The 19,007-nt window shown below is 40.7% G+C and overlaps 1 protein-coding gene across 3 annotated transcripts in view; it reads right to left on the reverse strand.

Moving 5' to 3' along the window:
* Nucleotides 1-19,007, reverse strand: part of DENND1A (DENN domain containing 1A) — a 540,190-nt gene that overhangs the window by 349,825 nt on the left and 171,358 nt on the right. For all 3 annotated transcript variants that reach the window (XM_052647633.1, XM_052647632.1, XM_052647635.1), the window contains exon 5: nucleotides 6,084-6,203. In XM_052647633.1, the coding sequence (XP_052503593.1) occupies nucleotides 6,084-6,203 (120 nt within the window). The remainder of the gene's footprint in view (nucleotides 1-6,083; nucleotides 6,204-19,007) is intronic.

The following is a 19,007-nucleotide window of genomic DNA, read 5'->3' on the forward strand; positions in this document are numbered from 1 at the left end:
TCTGACAGAAGCCATGTGCCAGGATCCACAATGAGTGGAATTATAATCTGCCACAGCAATCAGGCCTTCTCCCAGCTGACCATCCAGAAAACAACATTGTACCCATCATACTTTTAAGGGAAGGAATTAAAAAGAAATCAAACAGCCCCAGAGAGATGGAAACATTCGAAAAGCAGAGGAAAATCTTCTGTTAAATAGTATGAAAGACCCAGGTTTCCCAAATGGCATTTAAGGCATTGGGAAGAAAGGCTGATGTCTCCCAGAGGGGACCCAGCTTTGATGCCCAAACTGCCCTCAAACATCAGGCTGTACATTTTTGTACAGCAGGGTACCCTCAGGCGAGACAACCATAAACAGCTTAAAACAAGAATAGGAGATTCCATCTGTTTCTGGAATATTTCAGCAGCACCTGCTTTCAAGGTAAAACTCTGGGAGCTGTCCCCACAACCTTCCTTCTCAACTCCCTTCCCCACCCCCCATACACTTATTTTAAACTGAAGCAGCTAAAACACAAACCAAAAGAGTTTCTGCCATTCCACCTGCCTAAGGAAAGAGTCCTTTGATTTTTCTCCTAAACTGTATGTGTTGTTTAAAAAACACTGGAGCAGTTAGAGAAGCCAAAGTTCTCAAAACCAGACTCTATTACTTCTAGCTTCTTTTTTTCTGTGAAAGCCAAGCTTTTCTGTTTATAGTAGATATGACTACAATACAGATGAAAAAAGGGTGCAATAGTTGTTCTTGTCATTAAGTCAGAAAATGTTCCAGAAGGAAGATGGTCCTCACTTAACACAAAGTTTAAACATAAGCCCACACGCCAATCTGCATGGAAGGAAGGACAATAACTCCCCAATAAGAGCCAAGGAACACATTCTATTTAGTTATTAAAAAAAAAAACTAAAGTTGAGTCTCGAAAATTCCAATCTAAATCAGATGCTATTCCCAAAGTGATGTGCAGCATCCCTCTAACAATAACCAGAAAACTCCAAGCTTGTGTAGATAGCAATTTCATGTACAAACATCAATATTTCTAACACCTGCCCCAGACAATCAGGTGACACACCATTTTCTATGGGATAAATTCAAAATCTTGAGCATGGCCCACAAAGACTTTCACAGTCTTGTCCCAAGCCTTTATGGCATCATCTCTTGCTGTCAATCTCTCCTCGGAATTCTCATCATTCTTTCACCACGCTGTACCTTCAGTTGTCCGGACCTTTGTGCACCAGTTCTCACGGCCCAGAGAGCTTTTCTCCCATTCTCCTCCAGGCAAGCCTCCACTGATTCTCTAAGGTCCAATTTAACTGGAACCCATCAGCAACAATTTCTCTGATTCTCCAAGTCAAACATGAGCTCTGCCTAATCTGTGACCCCAAAGAACCTTACGGATACATATTTTTTAAAAAAGCATCTATCACAATATATTTTAATTGCTTATTTACGTAGTCCCTTCCCAAAGATGAAGTGGCCCCCAAGACAGTAAGGGTAGTAGAAGTGAAATGGGAGACGGGTATCAAAATCAGAGGTGGCCTGGAACAGTGCACCTAGAAACAAATTCAATTTCATATTTGGTAAAGGGCAAAAAGTATATATTGTTTACAGTTTGAAATACCAAGTTCAGAAAATGCAGCTTACCAAACTCTTGGGTGAATAGGAAAACTGAAAGGTTCTCATATGGGGAGCTAAGGCTAGATTTGTGTGTCTATTTTAAGGGACCTTGCGGTAAATAAAGGCCAAAGACCACATGTTATGCATTGCTCATTCCTGAAATATGCAAGATACTAAGATACTTACTAATTGAATAAAAACTTGAAATGTTAGGCTAAAAAAATTTTGGATGCCATATTGATGAAACAAGTTATTTCTTACCAAAATGGATAAGAGGTTCTGAACAACTATTTGGGTATAAAGATTGTTACTCAAATTTTCTCAAGAGCTGAAATAAGATCCTTACATATTAAGTAGAAAATTGTAGAACACAAATACTTTTAAAGTGCCTTTATGAAGAATAAGTTAATACTGTATGGCTTATCTTCCATAATCTACTGCTCCCCACTCTAAACAATACAGTTATGACTTTGAACTCTTCCATTTCTTCTGATCATCCAAAACCAGAAGCTGCTTATAAATAGCACATTTCATTACAGTTTTAGCCTTGTTGGGTCATGTGTTTTTTGGGCAAAAGAGGCCACCAAAAAAGTGATCTAGGTCACTTTGTCTTTGTCTTAGAATATTAAGATTTCAGAGGTAAATATTTACTATATATTAGACCCAGTTGGTGCTATCTGAGAATGCTAAAATACTTTCTTGGATTCTTGGGTTTATAAAGAACAACAACTAACTTACTCATAACTCATGTTCTCCTAGCTGGTGCTTTTAACCTGGGGCTTCCCAGGTGGCACTAGTGGTAAAGAACCCACCTGCCAATGCAGGAGACATAAAAGACATGCGTTCGATCCTTGGGTTGGAAAGATTCCCTGGAGGAGGACATGGCAATCCACTCCTGTATTCTTGCCTAAAAAATCCCATGGACAAAGGAGCCTGGCAGGCTACAGTCCATAGGGTTGCAAAGAGTCAGACACGACTGAAGCAACTGAACACACACACACACAGACACACACACACACACATCTAGCAACTAGCTAAATAATATAATGGTGACTCTCAAAGAAAAATAAAATGCTTTAATATAAAGAGCCAGTCAATTGTGGAAGGAAATAATGCATCTGACTTTATATACCATGGTACTTTTGTTAATAAGAGTTTTTACCGTAGTATAACTACGTCTCTGTCAAGGTTAGCTGGTAACAAGAGTTCAAAAAAACTTGGAAAAAGATTTTTTTAAAATAAACTCAGGGATTCAATCCTTCATAAAACAAGTGTTACTAACTGTCTACTATGTACAGAGACATTCTTCAATACGTTTTGGGTGTATCTGTGAACAAAACAGGCTAAGAACTCCCGGGCTTCATGAAGCTTACATTCTAGTGGGGAAGAACAGACAATGTCCCTAACAATGAATCTAGTAAGTTATTGAGTAAAGGATGTCTAAGAACCTTTCATTGTAAAATTATGTCTAAATTTTATAAAATACTAACGACCCAATCCTTTATGGACACAATGCCTGTCCACTGTGTCACTGAATCCAAAGTGTAAGAATCAAAGGTGCACCTCTTATGAGTAATATGAATTGTCTGGTAATATGAACCATGTTTCTGCCAACAACTGGACTTTGTATTTTCCCTTTAGATTAGTATCCAATGAGGCCTGTCCTCCCACTTGAGCCCTCAGTATTCTGCTTTTCCAACCGAATGGAATGGATCTCCCTGTCTCTGAAAGTCAAGCACACCTCTGTCAAGCACTACACTAAGTGATGGGGATGCAGATGCTGCTTAAGACACATCCTTCACCAGTGAAGAGTTAACTGTTCACTAGGAGAAAGACAAAAGAAGATCAGGGCTTATGAGTATACAGCTTAAGAGTGCAAAGCATGCTGGGTGCATCCAGAAGATGGGATGATTACCTCTGCCTGGAAAAGGTGACTCTGAGAAATGCTCAAGCTGAGCATGGAAGGATGGGTAAAAATGTATGAAGACAGAAAGGTCTGGTCATTCATGTGGTCCAGGAAGCAAATGAGCTTGAAAGAGAGAAAAAGTGATCCTAAGAAGCGAAATCCTAGAACAGTGGGGGCTATGTCTGCACAAATGCCATCACTAGGAACTACATCCCTCATGGGAAGAAATGGAAAAGCAAAAGTAAAGGTGGCAGCTGAGTAGACTTAAGAGTACTGGGCATACTGAGAACATGACTGGACTTTAAAACACACATTAACTAAAGGAAAAGCATCTGAAGCAAAGCAAGAAGGCCAAACAGCAAAAGAAGATGATGCTAAATAATAATGTAACCCAGACCCAAGTCCCACCAATGTTCTCTTGGAAGACCTCTCCACTGGACATGTCACCAACCAGTTATCCAGGGTTAACAGCAAGTTCTTCCACTCACATGCTAGTCTCAACCCAGCAATGTTTCCAAATCAAGCACAGGGAAAGTGCCATTTTGTGTGCCCTGTACACAAGCAAAAGCTGAATAAAATAAACAGAGCCTTCTGGCCTCATGTTAAATACCCATGAAATGCATGTCCCAGAATCCATAGAAGACTATTTTGAACTATAGCCACTATGCTCTGAGGCGCTAGATTAGCAACAGTAAGAAGACACTGCTCCACGGGATCATTCTATGTGTTATATATAGCATATCGTAGCAAGATCATCCATCTCCCCAGCTCATCTTGGGAACTCTTCAAGGACAAGGACTAGCTAATAGTAAGCACTCAATTAAGGACTGACAAACAAATGAACAAATTAACCCACCAAATTTCTCCCCATAGCTCCCAGCTAGTACAACAGATAGAAAACACACCAATTGCTGCTATTTTTCATTCTAAATGATAACAGCAAAAGGCTATTCAACTAGCTTGTCACAAACATGGCCCTACATGTAGATACAAACATCAGAATCAGATATGAGCAATTTTTAAATAAACAGTTTTTCACTCTCTGAAGTGTGCTGAGTGGTTGCAATTGTACCCATTCAAGAATCTCCCTTCCCTCAATACATACACCCAAGCTTTGAAAGAAACATCACATCCCAAATATGGGACAAAACCTTTCTGCAAAACTTCAAGAGCTTGGTTTAAACCCTCATCTCCCTGAATGACTACATAAATATGCAGTGTCCTAACGAAGACTGAAATACAACATTGACAAAAATGTAAGAGAAAATTTTCTTGAAAAAAAATTGTTAAATAAAAAAGTAAATAATAATGTATATCAGAGTCTAATACTCAGGGCAGGTAGTCCTTGGGCCTGGGCTAGAGGTGTGCTTGAGAACAGGAGTCTTGCAAAGCAGCCGGGTTTGTACCTCCATCTTAAGGTCTTTCCAGCAGTTGTCCTCTAGTGCTCAAATTAGAGATATCATGCCTGATGAAGGAGCCAGTGGACTTCACTGATTAAAAACAATAATAAGATTTGTATAGAGAAATACAGAAGCAGCATTTCTGACTGACAGTTATAGAGCTAAGACAGTGAAAGTTAGCCTTCACCATCCCCATGGTGTTAGGGTGTGTGTGTGTCTAGGGGCAAGGGGATCTGCTCTTAGTGAGGAGGAAAAGAAAATGCAGAGACTAGTACACCAGAGAACTATTCCTTCTGGAATTCATAGTGGGTCTGGCCTCTTATTCCTAGGCTCAAGCCCAAGACGGGAGACCCGGGTTTTGTCAGGGGCGCCTCCCTGCTGTCCTGCCCTGCGCTGCTGCACATGAGCAGAGACAGGAGGCAGGCCCCTCTGACACCTACTTAACCGAGGCAGATGCAGAGGAGAGTGTGTGGGATGCCTTTACCTCCCCCTCAGGAGGCGCCCAGCAGGAGCCCACAGAGCCAGCAGCTCTGAAATCAGATTTCCACACATCCTCCATCCCCAGAATATGCCTTACCCCTCTGGCAGGAGGAAACAGGGCATTAAGTAAGTGTGCTTCTGGTGTGTAAAGGGAGTTTTGGAAGACCTAAAGAAGCCTTCTCACAGGATTCTGCACTTTTTTCAAAACCTCTACAGAGGGAGCCAAGTTGGGAAACAGTTACTTACTCATTGACCCGAAAGGGGCAGGGGTGTTACTTTGAGAAGGACACAATCAGTGTCTGCAAGACGTCCTGAACTGCAGACACATACTTTATTAATAATCTTACATACACAAAATGTCCAAGGGAAAGCCTAACAGGCTAATTTCTGACAGCTCCAGATAACAGAAGGAGGAACTGAAGCCATGCTGATTCTCCAGCTTCTGCACACTCCACAGATGCAATGATCCTTTTTTCCACCCAAGGGATGTGATACAAATAAATAAATACAATTATCTGTAGAACTTAAAGTGCAAGGACAACACTGTAAAGTTCTTCTCCCCAAGTGCAGTGACTTATGGGAAGCAGATAGGAAAATAAAAAGAACAGCTGGAAAATTTAATTACAGAAGACCAACCCAAAAGCTGACATTGTTTCACAGAACTAGCGAATAGCAAAAGCCATTTTCCTTACCTTAAGATACAGAAGCAACTCTTTGCTCCTGAAGATAAGCGGCAGAACCCGAATCTCTGTTTGCTGTCAATGTCAGTGAGCACGAATGTGAAGTTCTGGCCAACTTGGCTAACTGTGAGGCTGCGGCAAAGAGAACAAAGGGGAAAATGAATGTGCAGTAAGTTTCCTGATAAAGTATCTAATCACAACAAGTCATTGAACCTGTAACATTTCCTTTCTCAGTGGAATTCTTTATAAATGAACTTAACATTTACACACTTCAAGAGAAAAAACTGAGTGAATATTTTTTTAAAAAGAAAAAGACAGCAAGCAGTGACCACCTCAGCATAGCTACCAAACCCTACTTACTGCACTCAGGCAGGTGTCCCTGTTGAGCACTGCATCCAGTTTTGAAAGGTGCATCCTATTAACCTCATTTTACAGATGGAGAAATAGCCTAGAGTGCCACTGTGTAAGATGTCAGCTGGTAAATTGCAAAAAGCTGAATTTTAAACCTAGGCCTATCTGACACCAAAGTCTTCCCTGCCAGTTTGCTGGTAATGATGCTCACCTGATTATTCCTCTAGTTCAGAAAATAACAGGGACTGCAACAGCAGAATTTAAATGCCAGCCACAAAGTTAGATATCTGATATTATACTATCTCATTTACTCTCACAGCAACCCTGGAACTTCAAGGATGTTCCCATTTTACAGAAAAGGAAACTATAGAACTTAATAAGTAAATAGCTGAATCAAGCTCACAGAGCCACTAAGGGGAGGAGCTAGAATTCAAAAGAGGGCAAGGTTAGCTATTACTTTCCTAAATTCCTGTACTTTTCATAATTTCCAAATTTATGAGAACTATATTTTATATTTTACAGGACAGAAAGAGCAAATGTCTTAGTGCAAGATATTTTCTGAGAAATGGAAACAAGGTTTTACAGAAAAACATTAAAGATAAAAACTAAAACTTCCTGTATCAACACAAAAATCAGCAGACCACAGAAAAAACTGAAAACATTTCAAAAAATTAAGAAGCATATTACAAGTCAGATTAATCTAGAAACTCTTTTAAAGTTACAAAATGTCTTAAAATCCACTTTTTAAAATCAGTTTACCAGTTAGCCTTTGGGTTCCTCTTTAAAAAGTCAAATCTTATACTTCCCTGGTGGCACAGTGGATAGGAATCTGCCTGCCAACGCAGGGGACACAGGTTCAATCCTTGATCTGGGAAGATTCCACATGCCGTGGAGCAACTGAGTCAATGCTCTGCAATTACCAGGCCTGAGCTCCACAACAAGCAAAACCACCCCAACGAGAAGCCTGCGCACCACAGTGAAGAGTACAGCCCCCATTGGCCATAACTAGAGAAAGCCCACGCAATGCAATGGAGACCCAGCACAGCCAAAAATAAATGAACAAAATTTTTAAATAGTTAAATACTACAAATTCTAGTACATAAATTTATGCAAACAAAATATTTTATAATTTGACACTGACTTATTCAAAGGAACTCATTAACTTGTATTTTATATATATATATTTTACAAAACACACTCAAATTGATAAAATATTCAAATTAATGCTCTCACCTATAATTTGCTATAAATTGTCAGTAGAAATGAAAAATCATGGTTCACCAGGCCTTTTTCAAAGGCAGACTGATTGAGTTTTTGACAGCATATGAATTAAGTCTTCAAATATGGATAGCATTCTTTTCTAAAACTCCCTTATACAAGCCACATAAGAAAATTAAAGTACTTTAATTTTAAAAGACTATCAAAGTATTCCAGGACAAAAGGTCAATGGACCCCACCTGGTCATATTTAAGGAAATAATTCCTGCCCTCAAAAGTGGTTAGAGATTACAAGAAAATAATTCAGAAAGCAAAGAGAGTTCCACCTCTTTTTTAACTATGAAGGTGAACAATAACAAGGTAGGAATTTAAAAGCAACATGGTAATAAAACAGGTGTAAGTGAGTAACGCTATCCCTCCACCTTATATAAGCCAGAAGAAGGAACACATTCCTATAAAAGTTATAGAGCTGTCAAGGGGATACCAAAACGCTACCTTCTTATGGCTGTTATGTTTTATCTATAAAGCTTGGATACAGTGTTACTATGGTGACTTAATACTATGTTTTAAAGGGGGATTATATGATTAATTTTAACAAGGTTGAGAACTGAAGATGTGTGAGAAACAGAATTCTAGCTCACATAATTAAAGTGATTGGGGAAAAAAAGTGGGCCTCATCAGGGGAGGGGGAAACCCTGTATTATTAAACTATTTAAAGCAACGGGTCAAGATGATTATAAGTTACAAATAAGGTCATGCTTTTATGAAGTACTATTATGTATTCACATAAAAGATGACTGTTCATTATTTTAACTAAGATTTGATTTCAATTCTAGAATTTTTAAAAAGAAGAATCCTAGAAGGAAAGGGTACTGATACAACTAGATGAAAAGAAAATACCCAGGATTTCTAGGAAAAGGACACAGAAGGAACACAACTTGGTATGTGATCTGAGTGTCCTTAATTTCTCTATTATCTGTTCACTACCTTTAAAAAGGCTGAAAACTCTTTCAGCTACATTGTAGGCTCAAAGAAAGGCTCATTACTCATTTGCTTGGTTCAAATCCCAACTCAACCACTTGCTAACTGAGCCTTAATTTAGCAAGTTACTTAACCTCCTAAGCAGCTCAGTTTCTTCTCCTGGAAACTATCATCCAATTCAAAGCATATTTGGGGAATAAGTGAGTGTTTGGTACAAAGGCTAGACCACAGTAAGAACAATTAATAGAAGAGGCACAAGTTGCTACTTGCAATGAAAACTAAATTTCATCTTGAAATCATTCACTTGCTTAGAATCTTCTTGACTCAGCTTTGTAATGTAAGTGGAGACAGGAAGGCTGCCTTTCTTTCCTCTCTATCACATCTTTTCAGCAAGGGGGAGTCTTCTGGGTGACCAAGAAAGTTGCTCATTCTTGCATTAAGAAAAAGATTCTTTGGAGGGCAGGGCGGTGCCACAACTTAGAAGGGGGGCACTTACTATTCTCAGTTGACTCACTTTTTAAATTCCCAGCAGGATGAAGTACAAGTCATTAAGTGCCCCAGATCATTAAATCCTAAAATATTTTTTCCTTGGACAGTTCAAATTAACATTCAAATTGAGTTCAGATTAACTCAAAGGAGTCTTAATCTTCAAGGAATTTATCATTCCCTCTCTACTTGCTGAGGTAGTCTGTAACAGTGTTCACTATTTCTCCATAAAAATGACTGTGGGGAAAGGATTGGCTTCCTTAAAGACTGCAGTTTTTGTGATTACCTCCAGGATCAGAACCCATACACTTTTTAAAATAAAAATCAGATTTCATAATGATTAAAGGCAGTGGGAACCTTAGAAACCAACTCACCCAATTCTCTTATTTCATAGATAGGGAAGTTGAGGCTCAGGATGTTTTATTGTGGTAGTGATGGTGGTTTTGGTTTGCTTTTTTTCTTTTCAAAATAATCAAGACCAAAATAAAAACCCACGCACAATTCTGGTTGAAAATCCTTTCCATTCTGCCACACTGCATCAAATACAAGGAAAACTCTCCCAAGAAGTTACTACTTAGTTTAAGGAACTCAGGTATGTGAGGAATTCAGATAGTTGTCTCATCAAACATACTAACTATACTTCCCACTAAGCAAGAGAAAGCAAATTTGAGTACTTTCAGAATTAAGCCCAAGAGACCAGGGCCAGTATCACCCTTAGCTGTGCTTTCCATGTCTGGGTGAATACAGAAAATAGAAAACAATAACCATCTCAACCACAGACTTTAAATTTCATGCTGCGTCTTAAATGCCTGTCAGCCATTCAAGACCCCTCCTGTAGCATTTTGCCTAATCTTCAAATTATTTGTAGGTTCAATGTATGAATGGTATGAACCATGTGGATGGATAGTTTGATTCCAATCTTCCAGTCAGAAATCAGATTTCCTATATCAGCCTCACTTTTAAGTTTGAGGCGAGATGGTGAGATGGCATCACTGACTCAATGAACAAGTGTTTGAACAAACACCAGGAGACAGTGAAGGACAGGGAAGCCTGGTGTGCCACAGTTCATGGGGTTGCCAAGAGTCAGTCACGACTTAGTGACTGAACAACACCACTTTTAAGTTTAGCTACGTATCTTACAAACCAAGCAGCTACACTATGCACTGTAACAAGTACTGAACATACAACATCCATCCTGCTGTGGAGCCTCCTGTCTTGATGGAGAAGCATAAACAAACACAAAGCACACAGCTCGTGATAGTGTCATATGAAACCAAAGAAAGAACAAAGAGGAAAATGGAAGAAAAGGGAAAGCCCTACTGAGGTAATATGGTCAGAGGTAGCTTCTCAAATATGAGGACAATGCCGAACTAAAGGATGGGATGGAGTCCCTTCACTCCAGAAGCAGGGGACTCAGTGTTTCAGGCAGAGAAAGAGCTTCACAGAGAAGCTGTTTCTTTGGTTAGAAACAGCTCTCGGCATGCTCACAGTACAAAAAGGACTTCAGTACATCTAAGGCACAGGGGAGCAGGAGGAAGTGATTTAGCAAGGTGCTAGATAAAGCAAGCACCAGATCACGCAGAGTACTCCATAGATCATGGTAAAGAATTAAGATTGACTGTTTGATTGATTTGTAAGGGCAATGGAAAGATATTGAATGATTTTAATCAAGTGAATAATAGTCTGCTCTACAGTTCTATAATTTTTATCTGACTCTTAGATGGAAAAGTTTGGAAGAAGGTAGAAGCAGAAAAAGAGAAGTCAGGAGGCTAGAGCAAGTCAGGAGGCTAGTCCAGGTGAGACTAGATGGTGGCTTAACTCCTGTAGAGAGAGCGAAAATGCATCAGGTGGATAGATCCAACTTAGAGTCAGCAGATGAACTGAGATAGAGTAAAAAGGCAGTATATTACCATTTAATGGCAGGAAAGACTAACATGCTTGGGAAGAGCTCCAGGAGTTTTATTTGTGATATTAAGTCTAAGAAACTTGTAAATAGAAATGTCGAGTACATAGCTGAACACACTAAATAGGAAATCTGGGGAAAGGCTTGGGCAAGAGCCGGCGCACTAAGCGCAGGCGGCTGCGAGGCCGAGAGGAGCTACCCCACATCCGAGGTCAGGGGCAGCGGCCTAGAGTGGCAGGCTGAGACGGCGCAGGAACGGCCGAGAGGAGCTACCCTGCGTCCGAGGTCAGGGGCGGAAGCCGACAGGAGCTACCCCACGTCCGAGGTCAGGGGCGGCGGCCGAGAGGAGCTACCCCGTGTCCAAGGTCAGGGGCGGCCGGGAGGAGACACCCCGCGTCCGAGGCCAGGGGTGGGGGTCAGGAGGAGCTATCCTGCGTCCGAGGTCAGGGGCGGCCGGGAGGAGACACCCCGCTTCCGAGGTCACGGACGGCTGGGAGAAGCCACCTCGCGCCCGAGGCCAGGGGCGGCAGCTGGGAAGAGCATCCCAAGGAGCGGTGGCTGCGAATGCACAGGAGGGCCTACAGGAGCTATCCCACGTTGAAGGTCAGGAACGGCGGCAGTAAGGAGATACCCCCCGTCCAAGTTAAGAAGCAGCAGCTGTGCTTTGCTGGAGCAGCCGTGAAGAGATACCCCACACCCAAGGTAAGAGAAACCCAAGTAAGATGGTAGTGGCTAGTGGAGGTGATGGAATTCCAGTTGAGCTGTTTCAAATCCTGAAAGATGATGCTGTGAAAGTGCTGCACTCAATATCCCAGCAAATTTGGAAAACTCAGCAGTGGCCACGGGACTGGAAAAGGTCAGTTTTCATTCCAATCCCAAAGAAAGGCAATGCCAAAGAATGCTCAAACTACTGCACAATTGCACTCATCTCACATGCTAGTAAAGTAATGCTCAAAATTCTCCAAGCCAGGCTTCAGCAATACGTGAACCATGAACTCCCTGATGTTCAAGCTGGTTTTAGAAGAGGCAGAGGAACCAGAGATCAAATTGCCAGCATCCGCTGGATCATGGAAAAAGCAAGAGAGTTCCAAAAAAACATCTATTTCTGCTTTATTGACTATGCCAAAGCCTTTGACTGTGTGGATCACAATAAACTGTGGAAAATTCTGAAAGAGATGGGAATACCAGACCACCTAACCTGCCTCTTGAGAAATCTGTATGCAGGTCAGGAAGCAACAGTTAGAACTGGACATGGAACAACAGACTGGTTCCAAATAGGGAAAGGAGTACATCAAGGCTGTATATTGTCACCCTGCTAATTTAACTTATATGCAGAGCACATCATGAGAAATGCTGGACTGGAAGAAACACAAGCTGGAATCAAGATTGCCGGGAGAAATATCAATAACCTCAGATATGCAGATGATACCACCCTTATGGCAGAGAGTGAAGAGGAACTAAAAAGCCTCTTGATGAAAGTGAAAGAGGAGAGTGAAAAAGTTGGCTTAAAGCTCAACATTCAGAAAACAAAGATCATGGCATCTGGTCCCATCACTTTATGGGAAATAGATGGGGAAACAGCGGAAACAGTGTCAGACTTTATTTTTGGGGGGCTCCAAAATCACTGCAGATGGTGACTGCAGCCATGAAATTAAAAGACGCTTACTCCTTGGAAGAAAAGTTATGACCAACCTAGACAGCATATTCAAAAGCAGAGACATTACTTTGCCGACTAAGGTCCATCTAGTCAAGGCTATGGTTTTTCCTGTGGTCATGTATGGATGTGAGAGTTGGACTGTGAAGAAGGCTGAGCGCCGAAGAATTAATGCTTTTGAACTGTGGTGTTGGAAAAGACTCTTGAGAGTCCCTTGGACTGCAAGGAGATCCAACCAGTCCATTCTGAAGGAGATCAACCCTGGGATTTCTTTGGAAGGAATGATCCTAAAGCTGAAACTCCAGTACTTTGGCCACCTCATGAATTGAGGTGACTCATTGGAAAAGACTCTGATGCTGGGAGGGATTGGGGGCAGGAGGAGAAGGGGACGACCGAGGATGAGATGGCTGGATGGCATCACAGACTCGATCGACTTGAGTCTGGGTGAACTCCGGGAGTTGGTGATGGACAGGGAGGCCTGGCGTGCTGCGATTTATGGGGTCTCAAAGAGACACGACTGAGCGACTGAACTGAACTGATTGAGAGCTATTAATTAGAAAGGCATCTACACAAAGATGGTGTTTCACACCACAGTAAAGGATAAGATCACTTAGAAACAATGTTCAGAGAAATGTAAGAGAAACCAGGACTAAGTCAGAGAAACACCAATTTAAAGGATGTGCTGTGCTGTGCTCAGTCGTGTCTGACTCTTTGCGACCCCAGGGACTGTAGCCCGCCAGGTTCCTCTGTCCATGGGGATTCTCCAGGCAAGAATACTGGAGTGGGTTGCCATTTCCTACTTTAGGGGATCTTCCCAAAACAGGGATGGAACCTAGGTCTCCTGCACTGCAGGCAGATTCTTTGCCATCTTAGCCAGCAGGGAAGCCCATTTAAAGGATGAGTAGAGATCAACAAGAAAGAAAAGAAGAACCACCAGGCAGAACAAGCAGGAGGGCGGGGTTGACTGTATCCACAGGCATCAAGATAAGAGAAAAGACACCTACTGAACTGAGCAACATGGAGGCTTCAGACAGTCTTGATAAGAAAAGCTCTAGCTGAATGTCAGAGCAGAAGACAAGCTTAAGAAAAGTGAAGTCACTCAGTCATGTGCAACTCTTTGCGACCCCATGGACTGTAGCCTACCAAGTTCCTCCCTCCATGGGATTCTCCAGGCAAGAGTACTGGAGTGGGTTGCCATTTCCTTCTCCAGGGGATCTTCCCGACCCAGGGATCGAACCCGGGTCTCCCGCATTCCAGGCAGACGCTTGAAGGCAGAGCAACAAATTAAATAGTGCAGGTAACTCTTCCAAAAAGAGAAGAAATAGGCAGTAATTGAATGGGCATGAAGAATCAAAAAAGTGAAAGTGAATTTGCTAAGTCATGTCTGACTCTATGGGACCTCAGGGACTGTAGCCCACCAGGCTCCTCCGCCCATGGGATTTTCTAGGCAAGAATACTGGAGTGGGTTGCCATTTCCTGCTCCAGAGGATCTTCCCGACCCAGGGACTGAACCTGGGTCTCCCACATTGTAGGCAGACGCTTTACCGTCTGGACTACCACAGAAGTCAAAAGACTTCATGAAAAATAAAAAATGGCTATTATTTTTAGGATGGAGGGATACCAGAATGTTTTTAAGCTGTTAGGAATAATTCCAAACAGAATACAGGCAGAGGCTTATGATGCAGGAGAAAGAAGATGAAACAGTAAGGTTTGGACTTTGGATTGGAATCCCAGATATACCACTCACTACTGATGTGATGAGCATAGGTGAGTTATTGCACCTCTCTGAGCCTCATCTCTAAAATAGGAAAAAGATTTACTTTGCAAAGTGGTTTTAAAGATTAGAAATAATATAGACAAAGTAACTGGCATCTAATAGGTACACAGTGGAAGTAATTATTATTATTATGAATTTATAAAATTTGAGAGATGGAACTGAAACATTTTACCAAACCTGTTTATTACAGCTTCCCAGAAAAGCTGGCCATCTACTGCCAAAGCATCCATTGCAGCTGCTTCTCCTTTCCCTCAGTGTATATGAAACATCAGACAGGAATCAAGTTTTATCAAATTACCACATCTCCCAACCTTTAGTCATATGAACCTCAAAGGTTCCTTCCATAAACACACCTTTCATCTGCCTAAGACTCGGGTTTTTTACATTAGCTGCACAAAGATCCAAGTGGCAAAAATGGCATTGACCCAAAATGCCTGGGGACTAAGAGTAGGTAACACACTGCCAAATATCTGCTCGAGAAACTCACTCTTAACAGCAGAGATCCCTCCATTCCCTCATCTATATGAGCCTGGCAAAGTAAAAATGAATCATAATTAGAGAAGCAAAAAATTATCAAAACAGAACAAGTATCAAAACTAGAAGGAACAGCAGGGATCTAGTTCAATTCCCTCATTTCATCCATGAAGAAACTAAGGTGCTCATGGGAGAAGTCACTTGCCTAAGAGTACAGAGCAAGTCAACGGCAGAATGAAAACTATAACTGAGGTCTCCTAGTTGCTACCCCTGATGCCCTGTCCACTAAAGCCCAATTGCTTCATGGTTCTCGAATGTTATACAAAATGGTCACGGGGCATAGATTAACCAATAGTTCAAACTAAACCAAGGGATTAAACCAAGGATGGAAAACAAGGGATGAAGGTGGCCAAAGGGATTCAGTTTTGAAAAGTACAGAAGGATGAATGTATAGAAGTGGAAGCAAGAAGAGAGGTCTGGGCAGACACATACCAATGCACTAATCATGTGCCTCAGTTCCATCTTTCAATTATCTGAACAAAAATGGGTTTAATTGTCTTCAGTTATCTGAATTTTCTAATTTCACAATAAATATATATTGCTTTTGAAATAAATGTTAAGAATGCTTGGTTAATTTGTGGCGTGATGGATCTAATGGCGACAGTATGATATAGAACAAGTACGATGGAACTGGAAGTCATACAAATGTGGGCTTCAAAAGCAGCTCTACCACTTACCAATGGTGGGACCTTGGGCACATTACTGAACCTATCTGAGCCTCTGTTTTCTCATATGTGGCTTTATGACAATGGCAACGTTGCCTTCAGTTGTAAGGCAATGTTTAGATGTGTAAGTCTTTAGTGAAGGAAAAGAACACAACACAATTCATGGCACATAACAGATACGTACGAAAATGGTGAATAGCATCAGAACCACATTTGCAACTGTGATTACATCCTAAATCATTAAATGATGCCTCTGCCCTTGAAAAGACTGTCATTTCACTTCATGCTCATGTCACTTGTGTGTACTAGTATAATTAATAGGACAACTGAATGGTAGCTGGTTTTATGGGTTCTGAAAGAAGACAAGCACAAACATAGAGAAGAAAGGCTTTTCCATCATCCAATGAGTCTCCTGAGTGCTTTGACCAACTGAAGCAGGTTGCCAGCTATCAAGAGCAAGTAAGTAGCACTGCAATATGAAGTGGTATTCAAATCTTTAAGAGACTGCTTTCATAAATAATAATAAAAAAATTTTGAGAGTGATACAAGGATCTCAGCACTGGTCACTTCACTGTTCCTTTCCATCAAGAGCCTCAAGTGTAGTTTAGGGGAGACATGACTTTGGCTTGGGAATAAGATTATCTGTTTTTTATTCCCCCAGCTCTGTAATTACATAGTTGTGATATAAGCAAGGCATTTCACCTTTACAGATCTTACTTTCCGTTCTGTAAAATGGGATGCTTGAGTCAGATGAATTTCAGCTTTAAAGTCCTGTGGTCTTATTCCCACACATTTTCAAGACCCTCTTTCTTGTGAGAGTCCAAGCTCTTCGTACATACACAGTATCCTCTCAGTAGGAGGCTCCACCTGCTCGGGTCAAATGATCTCTAGATGTCTAGGCTCAGTCACAGTTTCTCATCTACTTTGCTCTTCAGCGTTGGGGCTTCCCATTTACCCCCTTCTTGCTGTCCTTGCAGTCTAAATACAAGCCTCACTCTCTATACAATGTTTTCTTTGACCATCTCTGTCTGTCCCAACCTCGCTACCCTTTTAGACAGATATTGTTTACTGTGTCTTTACAAAACTTTCTGGACTAGACAGAAACATGTGAAGAGTACAATACTATTTCCATATTACCCAATGTAATGCTACACATTCTGAACCTTCCTTGGTTCTTTTGTAAAAAGAGATACCACCACCATCTATCACCTAGAGTTGCTGTGAAGAATAAACGAGGTATTACTGTAAAAATGTCCAGAACATTCACTAAAATCATTTAAGAACTGAAATACTAATGCCCTTCTTTCCCTCCCTCTATTTGGTGACTGGTCTTCCCACAAAACGGTCTACTAAAAAAAGTACTCATTTTGGGAGCTGGACATCTAAACTGTGCTAACAGCCTAAGCAATCCTTGGGTAAGTCACAATTTCTCTACAACTCAGATTTCTTCCAGTGAAGAAAACAGCACTTGTTCTCATCTTTTATGATAGGAGGATAAAATGAGATAATACATGAGAAAACACTTTCTTTTGAAGAGCTACCAGCATTATTATTTTTCATAACTCCTAGCTTCAGAAAGAAAAATCTTAAAACAACAGATGAGACAGCAAGATGTCAATGTTAACGGATGATTTGATGATGACTGTGAAAATCCCACTCTTGATATATAGCAGAAATATCAGAAAGTTGTATTACTGTTCCTTGAGGTAGAAAAGCACAGATACTGAAAAGATTAGGAAGCTTTCTTTTTTGAAAATAATCACCTGGAGCATTATTTATCTCCCATGCCAACATATTTTCTAAGTCAAACAATATCATAAATACATCTGGGGTTTTGTGGGTCTTGGAATCTGGACATATCCATCTGACTGTGCTAACTGCAAGCTAATAAAAAACAGTGACATTAAAACTTTGGTTTTTTTTTTTTTTTTTTTTTGTAAATAATTGGCTCAGTCAGTAAAGAGTCTGTCTGCAATGCAGAAGACCTGGGTTTGATCCCTGGGTTGGGAAGATCCCCTGGAGAAGGAAATGGCAACTCACTCCAGTATTCTTGCCTGAGAAATCCCATGGACAGAGGAGCCTGGTGGGCTACAGTCCATGGAGTCACAAGAGTCGGACACGACTTAGCGACTAAACTTACCTAAACTTAATTATTATCTTCTCTGCACTGAAGTATGCGACAGGTAGAAGTGGGGCAACAGAAAAGAAAAAAATACAGTCCCCCAAATAAAGTTATTTATTTGTATCAATGAGAGTTATCAATGCCTACAGGGTGGGTAAAACAATACAATCTAAGAAAGAACCATTGCACACAGTAAAGATTAAAATATATCCATAAAGAGACAGTTCAGTCCCAAATCTTTTTGTGAAAAAAAAATATGAGGAACGCAGTTAGAGGAGGCTAATTTGGAGAAAAGCATTTTAGAAGAAAGATGTTTTTCTAACAAAGTAAAGCCATCAGACATTACTAGTGACAAAACAAATTTTAGGACTATGCTTTTAGTCCTAAAGGACTAAAACCTAAGGACTTTGCTTTTCTTCCATTTTAGAATGTAATTACTCAGACAGGTAGGTAAGTAAAGATGGGTGTGTTGCATGAGAGACAGAGGGAAGGGGTGTGGGTGTATTTGGAGGGATTTAATCTCCTTGCACATTTCTTCTAATATTAGTTTATAAAGTCAATTAAGGAATACCTATCCAAAACAGATCACCACTCTAACAAGGAGTCATATAAAAATATATTCTTATTTTTCTTTGTTAAACACCTCACCACATTTTAAAAACATTTCAGCTTCATTAATCTGTATAAATATGTCCCTGCCATAATTTGTAATACAGTTTATAAGTGACTGGAGGAGATTTCATGCATCGCTAATTCATACATACAAATGTGAAGTTTGCATTAAACCTCTCTAAACAAAACCCTATTTCCTTGCTTTTTTTAGAAGCAATAGGATAAAGAAGAGACAAGAGGACTCTCATTACAAAGACTGACCCTCTTAAAATTAAGGCTATTCTGTTTTGAGCATCAACCTGCTACTAAAACAGCCCTGGTACCAGGATTTTAAAAGGCCTGAGTCTGGAAAAGACTACAGTGGTTGACTGGCTTAAAAAATAACATGTTAGAACCAGAGAAAACAGTGATTATAAGTGGTTGGCAACATTCCAGAGCTGCTTTTTAGTACTCCTTTGCTTTTTAGTACTCTTTTAGACTCCTTTGGCTACCAATTCCCATCTCCCACCATTCTTAGGTTTATGCCAAATAAACCAGGACACTGCTACTACAAAGTGTAGAAGAGATCCAAGCAGAATACTACCCATATGCACTCCAAATCCCTAAATTCTTTCAGGCCTGCCTTGTTTGGGTA

This window comes from Budorcas taxicolor, chromosome 11, assembly GCF_023091745.1.
Source record: "Budorcas taxicolor isolate Tak-1 chromosome 11, Takin1.1, whole genome shotgun sequence".
NCBI lineage: Eukaryota > Metazoa > Chordata > Mammalia > Artiodactyla > Bovidae > Budorcas > Budorcas taxicolor.